This window comes from Felis catus, chromosome E2 (assembly GCF_018350175.1).
Source record: "Felis catus isolate Fca126 chromosome E2, F.catus_Fca126_mat1.0, whole genome shotgun sequence".
Taxonomy (NCBI): Eukaryota; Metazoa; Chordata; class Mammalia; order Carnivora; family Felidae; genus Felis; species Felis catus.
The window spans coordinates 14,612,228-14,622,275 of NC_058382.1; the positions used below are offsets into that span (position 1 = coordinate 14,612,228).

The window sequence follows — 10,048 nt, forward strand, 5'->3', positions numbered from 1 at the left end:
ACCATTATCTCCTCCATAAGAACATGTCTGTGAGAACATCAGAGCTCTAGGTCTAATTTGCTCACTGATGCACCCTAGTGTCTAGAACAAGGCTGGGCAGTCAGCACTTAGGAAACACTTGCTGAGTAAGTGAATGAATGAGGGAAGTACTACTATTAACCTCCTATGAATGAGTAAACCGAGACCCCTGAGACTTTGCTGGGGTTACAGATACTACACCTTGGGGCTGGGGGGGTCATGCAAATTTTAATACTTCTTCGTAGACACCTGTGAGCCTTTAAAAAAAACCTATAGTTCAGGGGTTCAATCTGGCCCACACAGTTACATTTTAATTACTGTAACACCAGCAGAGGTCTTTTGAAAATATTGAACCGGTACTAGCACTAAATGCTGGCTGGAGGAAAGGCTGGGACAGCCGGGGCTGGGCGCCATCAAATCGGCCCAGGATACTCTCATCTGTGAAGAGTCAGTATGGGCACCTGGTAAGAAGCACCACAGGAATATAGATGCAGCCTGAGCACGGCCTGTCCTGTTTACGCCTCACAACTGCTCTAAGACAGCTCCTACCATCACCCCCATCCGAGAGACGAGAAAGTGGAGGCACAAAGATGCCCTGCCCAAGGGACACAGCTACCATCTGAGCGCCTCCAGGGAGCGTCTCGCTCAGCCCTCAAGCCCAGCCGACAACGAGGTAGGTACCGTTATCTCTACAGATGGAGAAACGGAGGCATGCGAGGTGAAGTAACTTGCCTGAGACCACACAAGGCAGGAAGTGGTAAAGCTGGGATGTGAGCTTGGGACAGTCTGGGACTTACACTGTGGAATGATACACAACTGCACTGTCCGCTGCAGGAGCCAGGAGCCACATGTGGCTGCTTGAATTAAAATTAAAATGAAACAAGGAGAAACTCCATTCCTCAGTTACTGTCATCACAATTCAGGGAATCCATAGCTCCATAGGGCCACTGGCTGCTGTGCTGGCCAGTGCAGATCCGGAACACGGAATAAACGTCACAGAAAGCCCCACTGCAGAGAAGCACTACACAGTCTGCCTATCCTAGTTAGGGGCCCACATTTAAGAACTGGGAGATTTGGGGGCGCCTGGGTGGTTCAGTCCATTAAGCATTGGACTCCTGATTTCGGCTCAGGTCATGATCTCACGGTTCATGAGTTTGAGCCCCATGTGGGGCTCCACACAGACAGTGTGGGAGCCTGCTTGGGCTTCTCTCTCTCCCCCTCTCTCTCTACCCCTCCCCTGCTCGTGTGCGCTCACACTGTGCTCGCTCTCTCAAACAAACATTAAAAAAAAAAAAAATCCCAATTTCTGGCTCTTTTTTTTTTTTTTTTTTTGGGAGAGAGAGTGCAAGTGTGCGAGCAGAAGAGAGGCAGAGGGAGAGAATCTTAAGCAGGTTTCATGCCCTGGCAGAACCCGACGCAGGGCTTGATCTCATCACCCTAAGATTATGACTTGAGCTGACGTCATGACAAGAGTCAGATCCTTAACTGACTGAACCACCCAGGCACCCAACTTCTGGCTTCTATTGAGAAAGCAGTTCAAGCAACTCCAGGCCCACCTTCCCCGAGGGCCACAGCTGGCAGAGGGAACAGCAGCTGCCCTCCTGAGACAAGAGGGTCTCCGGGCTCCCAGAGCCCCACTGAGCCCACACTCGGCACATACACACAGCAGCCTGGCATCGACCTGTCTCTAAAAGCCCCAGTGCCGCCCTCTCTTCCCTTTTCCACAGATGAGGAATCTGAGGTCAAAGAGGCAGATGCTCTTTTTGTGGGTCACACAGCACATAGGAAGACATGGCCAGAGGGACCCAAGTTTTCAGATTCCCAGGCCAGGATTCAAAACCAGTCCTGATCCACCAGAGAACCTACTCCGTGCTCTGCAGCCGATCAGCCCCCATGGGACGATGACCCAAGAGTCCCGGACCTCACCCTGATGCCCCCATCTGAAGACTCTCCAGACACAGGACTGTGGCATCTGGGATGGACTTTATTGGATGTGGCTGCCCGAGCCATGGTCTGGGAGCACTGGGGCCTGGGGCCCAGGACCTAGGCAGTGAGTCTGCAGAGGCTCAGAAGTCAGGGCTGTTTGGAGCGAGGCCATAAGCGGTTGGTCAGAGAGCCAAAGAAAAGGTTCTGCTTGCTGGACTTGGAGAGCTCGGCCAGGCGCTGCTGTTCCTCCTGGGGTGAGGGACAGAGAGCAAGGTCAGCCTGGGGCCCGCAGTCTCGTCCCAGGCTCCGCCAGCCGAGAGGCCACCTTCCTTAAATCTCTACCCAGCCCAAACCCCTTCCCCAACCCCCTAGAACACCCAGCCCAGACTCAAATCGCAGGGATTGTCACGATCCCCTTCCCCAGGTCCCAGGAAGCCCCTCCCTTGAACCCTGCGAACCTATCCCAGATCCTATTTATCCTAACCTGGATGCTGCCGAGACCCTAGGCCCTTCACCAGACTGCACCGTCCTGCTCCCCAGGCCCCCAGTGCCCAGCCCTCAGCTGTATGAGCCCTGCCTGGATGCTGAAGGATCCCAGGCCTAAATCTCCAGGGCCTTGTCCTTTGGACACTCAGGAGCTCCAGCCCTACTCCCAGGCACCCAACCCGAAATCTGGTCAACTTCCATCTAGACCCCTGAGAATCTCTTTCCCAAACTCCATCCGTATTCTTAGCCTCACTTCCAAACTACCAGGATCACATCAAGACCACCAGAACGCCTTGCCCCATCCCTTCCGCCAAGTGTCCGGGGATCCCTCTCCCCAGGCTTGACTCAAACCCTCTGTCCACACCAAACCTGGGCCCTCAGACCTGCTCAAAGCTATCACAAACTACCCTTCTCCAAGAACCACGCTTGGCGTTTCCTGCCTCCTGTTCTCAAGCAGGCTGTGGAATCTACCAGCCCCTCCCCCATGACAAGAGCCCTCCCAGACAGGTTGTGTGGAAGACAAGGCCCACACTCAAGGTCTTACAGCCAGACAGAGACAGGCTGCTCCACCGCTCCCTGCTGGGAGCTTCGGGAACTGACGTGATGCCCCCCTCCCCCACCCGCAACTGCAGCTCTGAGCACCCACCTGCTCTAGCCGGCTCTGCCGCTGTTTGAAAGCCTCCAGTGGGTCATCCTCCAGGGCGTAATGCTCTAGCACAGTCCGGACATCTTCTACACGGTTCAGTGCAATGGCTGTGGGGACAGAAGGCAGGGGTCAGCCAGGCAGAAAGGCCGCAGGGAAGGATAAAGATGAGAGCTACCTGGAACATCTCTCAACACTCTAAAAGGGCTCCCTTGAACATCCCCTAAATACCCCAGAGCACCTCTAAACCTTCTCAGAAGCTTCTAAAGACTGCAAGGTGCTTGTGAACCTCCACACCTCAAATATATCCAATTTTACATGGAAAAATAAATAAATAGAAGCCAGAATTAAGCATCTATCAGTCCTCTTGAGAGTCATGGGCTCCAGGGTCAGAGGCCAGGAGGTCAGGGGTCAGCCTCACTCTTGAGGAAGGCAGACAGGTCCAATAAGACCCGGTCATCAGAGTTGCCATCCCAGGGCCGCAGAGCAACGCCATTGTAGGGCTGCAGGCGGAAGGCTTCCTTCTTGCAGTCCACGACTACTACGCGGGCAGGGTCCCGGTTCAAACACGAAATGTCCTGGAAATGCAAACGAGGCTGAGTCTCATATAATACAATGATTACAATTACACAGTCCCCAAAACACTCACTTCTGAATGCAGAGACAAGAGACGGCTTCCAAACCTTATATCCATGCACTACCCCCAACTGTCTTGTTTGGAGAGGTCCTATCTACCCCCACTCCCATTCCCAGATTCAGGGGGAAGGGAGAAGAGCCTAGAGGCCCAGCCTGTGCTGGGGGAAAGCTGAAGTCCTGTCAGAACCAGACCTGGGGCAGAAGCAGGATTGAGGCTGGGGTCAGAGCTCTCTCCCTCAGGAAGTGCCAGCCCCCCTACCAAGTCCCAGAAGACTGCCCACAGCCCCCACGTGGCACCTTGACATGGTGCCCATCCATGTATCTTGTGGCATCCCGGAACAGGCGGTAGGAGATGAAGCCATGAGGGTCCACGCTGTCGATGAGTGGGAATGCAGTCTAGGGGTGGGATGGGAGGGAGAACAAGGTCAGGCTGAGCCCTGACCCTCCCCATCTCCCACCTCACTGACCGTCCCTCCCCTGTCCTGAGGCCTTACCATGCCAGTCTCTGACGTAAAGATGACGATTTCATACAAAGGGGCGAGCTGCTGGAATAAGGTCTCGATGCCCGGACGCTTCTTAAACCTCCAGCCAGTGGCCAGCTGGGGAGGCAGTGAGGACAGTGAAAGCAGTGAGGACAGTGAAACCCCAAGACCCAGAAGCCCCCAACAGGATAAAGCTCCCCCCAGCCTGGGGGGGATTCCCAGAACTGGAGGGCTCTCCCCCATCTCTGTAGTTCTTGGGGGCTCAGGAGTACATGGCTGTGACTGAGGTCTGGGTCCCAGAGTAACAGCAGACTCCTCTGTAGCACACACTGGGTGCCGAGGCACACTTACATCAACCTACAGGGTGGGGAGTCTCGCAGTTGAGAAAAGCGAGGCAGTGAGAGTGACACCTTCTTCCCTGGTGACAGCGGAGCTGGTTGCGGAGTCTCTGCTCCTGACCACGTCATCACAACGCAGCCACCCATGTCTATCTAGTGTCCCCAGCCCGCTGCCTTCCCCGGGACACACCGACCACTCAGGGTGCAGGAGGACGCCAGTTAGCTCCAAGACCAGTGTGTAGGGTGGCTGGTAATATGGCTCCTTCAGAGGGTCAGGGAGGAGACAGGGACTGGTGGGCTCAATGATCATCTGTGGAAGAAGGACAGAATGGGAACACTCAGACAAGGAGGCAGGAGCCGGTGCCGGAGGGATGGGGACCGGGCTCAGGACTCCTGCTCACCTGTCTATAGTCTTTGAAATATTTGTAAGTCCGGCGCAACTGCTGTATCAGAATTGGATCTAGGAGGACACCGGGGCACAAAGGGATTCCAAGATGAGCCACTGCTCAACCTCCTGGACACACCAGAGCTTTATTTCCCTACCAGACACAAACAGGTCTACATACCCACCTGGTATGAATGAGTTCATTTCTAAGTCCGAAGGTAGAAGGCAATGACGTGACCGCCAGGCAGGAACAAATACATTTATTCACCTGCCCAGTTTGAACGTGAATACCTATCCCCACACACCACCCCAAATATAGAACAGAATGTTTATACATCTGCCCACTTAAAACTCACAAATGGGGCACCTGGGTGGCTCAGTCTGTAAAGCATCCAACTCTCTTGGTTTCAACTCAGGTCACGATCTCACGGTTCATGAGTCTGAGCCCTGCATCGGGCTCCATGCCGATAGTGCTTGGGATTCTCTCTTGCTCTCTCTCTCTGTCCCTCCCCTGCTCACTCTCTCTCTCTCTCAAAATAAATAAACTTAAAAAAAAAAAATTACTTTTAGGAAAAAAAAAAAAACCCACATACAACTGTGCTGACGTAACGCCGTCATGTGTTTAGCTCATTTTGAACCACTAGGTTTCCAGGTATGCCTGCTTTTAGTGAGTATACTGAGCCTATCTAAACTACACTAAGTATATACATACAGCTATACATATTAACTAATGGTTTTCAACTTGGAGCCATCTCGTCTGCCACTTTCCAGGGAACTCTGGGAATGTCTGAAGACCTATGTGCTTGTCAACATACTGACATCCAGTGGACAGAGGCCCAGGATGATGCTAAACATCCTTCAATGCACAGGGGACTCCCCCACAACAAAGAACTACCTGCTCCAAAGTACCAATTAAAAAAATACTGTTTTTTTTTTTATTATTATTATTTTTTCAAACTTTTGTTTATTTCAGTAATCTCTGCACCCAACACGGGGCTTGAACTCACGACACCGAGATCAAGAGCTGCATGCTTTTCTGACTGAGCCAGCCAGGTGCCCCGAAAAACCCTGGTTCAAACGAATATACTGAATCCGGTTTAAAGCAGGGAACTTACATGACTGCCTGCTTTATTACAGCATTTTTACTCTAATTAAACCACTATCTATGGACCTGCCTTTTCAAAACCAAAATACCGGGGTGCCTGGGTGGCTTAGTCAGTTGAGCATCCAATTTCGGCTCAGGTCATGATCTCAGGGATTCTGGGTATGAGCCCTGCATCAGGCTCATTGTTGTCAGCCCAGAGCCTGCTTCGGATCCTCTGTCCCCCTACTCTCTCTGCCCCTCCCCCGCTTGTGCGCACGTGTGTGCACACTCTCTAACATTAAAAAAAAACACAAAAAAACAAAAATACTGAAACCAGTTACGTTAATAAACACACACAATGCATGTTCACCTGCTCAATTTAAATCAGTACGCTAATCTGTTTAATCCAGGAAGACTACCCACTTAAAACTTCATGCTTACCCACCTGCCCAGCTTAAATAATCAATGTGTTAACATGTGGGTTTGCAAACTTCCCCAGCACAAACAGGTGGCTTTCTGGACCTACCAATTCTATTTTTCTCCGGGGAAGGGCCAAGTGTGACAGAACTGACAACTACTCTCTACTATCCAATTTGTTAGAAACTCTCCACCAAAAGCTGGTTAACTAAAAGAGGGAGGGAGGAAAGAGACATTGTTTTGGAAATGAGGAGCCTGATGGGGTGGGGGACTGGGAGGAACAAGAGGCTGTCATAAAGAGGAGGGGATTAAGGGTGCAGACCCTCAGATCTAAGGCACAGGAAGCCATGTGTTTGGTGGCAGACAGGCCCCTCTTCCCAAGCATTCCCACCATGGACTCCCCTCCCCCATCTGTCCCTGACCATCTGCTCCTGGGCCAGCCAAGAGGACTGGGGCTTTGTAATGCCCCTCCCCCCAAAGCCATCCAGCTGCTGACTCCCCTCCCCCCCAATGGAAGGAGGTGGAGCAGGAGGGCACCAGATGGGAAGGGCAACATCCCTATAAATGGCAGAGTAGAAAGGTTCAGGGGACCTCAGAATCTGTGCTTTTACTCACCATTGTCGAATTCATCGGGAATCTGGAAGGTAGAGACAAAAATGTAGCATCTGGGATGGCAGGGGCAGAACCCCGTCAAACCCAAAAAAGGAATCTCCGGGACCTTGGGAGTAGGCAAAGGTCCCTGGGAGGGAGAGGCTCACCCCTAGACAAGAAATGAGCCCGAACAGACCAAAGGGGAGAGGACACACAGGATGGGACCCCTGGCAAAGCCTCTGGGTCTCTCTCCCTCTCACCTTGGCGCCAGTTTCATCCACAGAGTTGTTTCCTGCAAGGAAGACAGGGAGGAATGAGTGAAATTAGGGCTCAGTCTCCTGGGTCTTGAGGGAGGAAGAGGGCAGGGGGCCCAGACTCCTGGGTCTGAGGAAAGAAGAAAGAGGCATGGTCTCTTAAGATCAAGAGAGAAAGGGGGCTGGTAGTCAGGATTCTGGGCTCCTGAGAGAAGAGGGACTGGGGCAGGGCCTCCTAAGTCTCTGAAGGAAGAAGGGACTAGAGGGAGGGCTGGGGTTTTGGGTGCAAAAGGAACAGGTTGCTTAGGAGGCTGGTCCAGTCCTCTCCTTCTCATCTTTCCCTCTTCCAACTGACTCTCTATATCCTAGTGCAGAACTAAGACTAGAACCTTCAGCAGAGTGGGTAGAAGCAGAAGAAAGGTCACTTCTCCCATTTCCAAGGTAGATGATGTTCCAGTTGGCTGCCTTACGCAGGGGGGAGCCAGGGGATGAAGGTGGGTGAAACCCTCAGGGGAAAGAGGTTCTACAGAAAAGAGGGCCAAGGGAACAAAATTAGGGAACAGGCATACGCCCCTCACCGAAGATATAGATGACGCTCACAGTCCCACCGGCCCCGAGCAGCCCAGCGAGCCAGAGTGCGACTTTTTTGGCGTAGCTGGGACCCTCTGTGCCTCGCTGCTGCTGTGGACCCTGCGCCTGGGCCTTAGTGCCCGTGCGGCTCCCAATCTCTGTGGCCTGCAATTGAGAAAGAGGTAGGTTAGCTGAAAGAGAAGAAAGGTCAGGATGATTGGGGCACCCTGGTTGGAGAAGAATCAAGGTCGGAAGCCAGGAAGCAGACAACCACACGGCCTCGGGGTGTGGTGTCTCTGGAGGCGCGACCAGGAGACTGGATCTCTCAGAATAGTCAAAAACTAGACTGCCCCGGACCAGGCCCCAGGGATTCAGGAGTTGATAGGCCGGGTGTCCAGGATCCTGTGGGGCAGGGAAACGAGATCAGGGAGTCTGGCAAGACACTGGGCTTCCAGGAGCAAAAAAGGGACCGGACGGGTAGGTATGGCATTTGGATGCCCGGGGCTCACAGCAGTAGGGTTCAGAAGGGAAGGGATGAAAGCGAGGGCAGAGGGGCCATCGGAGTTGTAAGGGCACGAAGTGATCAGCCTGGAGGTCAGAATGGCTGGACCTCTGTCAGTGTAGAGGCAGGTTGAATCAAAAGCGCAAACACCACCACCAGCGCGGGGAAAATACCCCCAAGGCCGCAGTGGCACCCCAGCATCCCGGGCCCCTCCCCCTCAAGTATTACCTGGGCGGCCACTGAAACAGGGAACAGGTGACCTCCCCTCCCCTGGCGCCCACGTGGGGTCCAGAGGAGGTGGTGTTCTGAGGACGCACTTGAGCCCACAGCATCTAGCTCGGGGGCGCAAGCGTTGCCCACCCCGGGAGGCAGGAAACTCCCCAAAACGCGGGCGGCGTTCCACTCAGCACCCTGAGGTGCTGCGTCCCGGAACCCCCGTGCGGCGGCGGCCCGCCCAGAACTCCACGAAAGGGCTCCCGGACTCGGGGCCCACCTCCGTCCGGCTCACCGGGTCCGGGGTCCGAGGGGGCGGCGTCGCTAGCCTCGCGCACAGCCCCCGCGCGCCGAGCCGCAGCTCGCTCCACAAGCGCAGGAACAGCGCCGCCGAGGCCGCCATCTTGCGCTGACGCCACGCGGCCCCGCCCACTCGCTCCCTCCTCTCCCGTCCCCGGCTGGGGCCGCGGCCAATGGGGGCGCGGGGGACGGACGGGCGGACGGGAGCCCGAGAGAGACAAAGGCCTGCGGACGGGGAGCCGCGGGCGTGTTACCCTGGGGCCCGCAGGGCACGCCAACCGGGAGGCGGTCCGCGGTCCTCCCTGAGTCTCCCTCGGGCCTTGGGGCGCTCCCCCGCCTCTGCAGCAGCACGGAGCGGGGCACCCAGTGCCCGGGGGGTAAAGCTGAGGCCACCGTGAAGGAACCTTGAAGCCGCGAGCTAGACGGTCTCGCCCTGAGGGGGTCCGCCCAGAAGGCGGGCTGCCCGCCAGCCCTCCCAGACTCTCCCTCCCCTCACGTGGAGCCCGGAGGCCGAATCTGCCTTCTCTCCCGTCCTCAGAGTCCTTTCTTGCTCCTCCTCTGGTGACCTTCTAAGGAAGCGCCTGGAACGCCAGCCATTTCACCGAGGGCTCTGCCAAAGGAATGGCGGCCGGCTCTCTGGGGTCAGGCTTATTGGGACAGAAATCAATGAATAAGGGGCTACGGGTGAAGTAAAAGAGTCCATGGGGCGTCTGGGTGGCCCAGTCAGTTGAACGCCCCACTTCAGCTCAGGTCAGAATCTCGGGGTTCAAGCCCTACCTCAGGCTCACTGTGGTCAGCACAGAGCCTGCTTCGTATCCTCTGTCCCCCTCTCTGTCCTTTCCCTCGCTTTCTTCCCCCCTCCCTAGTGCTTTCTCAAAAATAAAATTTTTAGGGCCGCCTAGGTGGCGCAGTCGGTTAAGCGTCCGACTTCAGCCAGGTCACGATCTCGCGGTCCGTGAGTTCGAGCCCCGCGTCGGGCTCTGGGCTGATGGCTCAGAGCCTGGAGCCTGCTTCCGATTCTGTGTCTCCCTCTCTCTCTGCCCCTCCCCCGTTCATGCTCTGTCTCTCTGTCCCAAAAATAAATAAACGTTGAAAAAAAAAATTAAAAAAAAATAAAAAGATAAAATTTTTAAAAATCTCTTTAAAACGAGGGGAAAAAGTCTAATACTGCTTATGTAAGCTTTCAAAATGTGGAGAACGACC

At 54.6% G+C, this 10,048-nt stretch overlaps 1 protein-coding gene across 3 annotated transcripts; it reads right to left on the reverse strand.

The window, feature by feature from the left end:
• Window positions 1-1,982: 1,982 nt before the first annotated feature.
• Window positions 1,983-9,269, reverse strand: TIMM50 (translocase of inner mitochondrial membrane 50). Of its 3 annotated transcripts, none has more exons than XM_011289880.4 (11): window positions 8,826-9,269; window positions 7,839-7,995; window positions 7,267-7,298; window positions 7,031-7,052; window positions 4,931-4,989; window positions 4,720-4,839; window positions 4,204-4,308; window positions 4,007-4,105; window positions 3,495-3,651; window positions 3,077-3,183; window positions 1,983-2,193 (listed from the first exon to the last, which is right to left on the reverse strand). In XM_011289880.4, the coding sequence occupies exons 1-11, from the start codon at window positions 8,946-8,948 to the stop codon at window positions 2,092-2,094; spliced, it is 1,083 nt and encodes a 360-aa protein (XP_011288182.3). In that variant the 5' UTR covers window positions 8,949-9,269; the 3' UTR covers window positions 1,983-2,091. The 3 variants fall into 3 exon arrangements, with proteins under 3 accessions (XP_011288182.3, XP_044902106.1, XP_019675103.1); XM_045046171.1 differs by having other exon boundaries at window positions 8,841-9,267; XM_019819544.3 differs by lacking the exon at window positions 8,826-9,269 and adding an exon at window positions 8,561-8,707.
• Between the last annotated feature and the right edge of the window lie 779 nt (window positions 9,270-10,048).

What these genes read in the sequence shown, in the direction of transcription:
- TIMM50 (XM_011289880.4), bottom strand. Translation starts at nt 8,948, where the DNA reads ATGGCGGCCTCGGCGGCGCTGTTCCTGCGCTTGTGGAGCGAGCTGCGG. An exon ending in ACCCGGTGAGCCGGACGGAG is followed by an intron (nt 7,996 to 8,825) that starts GTGGGCCCCGAG and finishes TCTCAATTGCAG; the next exon opens with GCCACAGAGATTGGGAGCCG. An exon ending in TCCCGATGAATTCGACAATG is followed by an intron (nt 4,990 to 7,030) that starts GTGAGTAAAAGC and finishes GTGTCCTCCTAG; the next exon opens with ATCCAATTCTGATACAGCAG.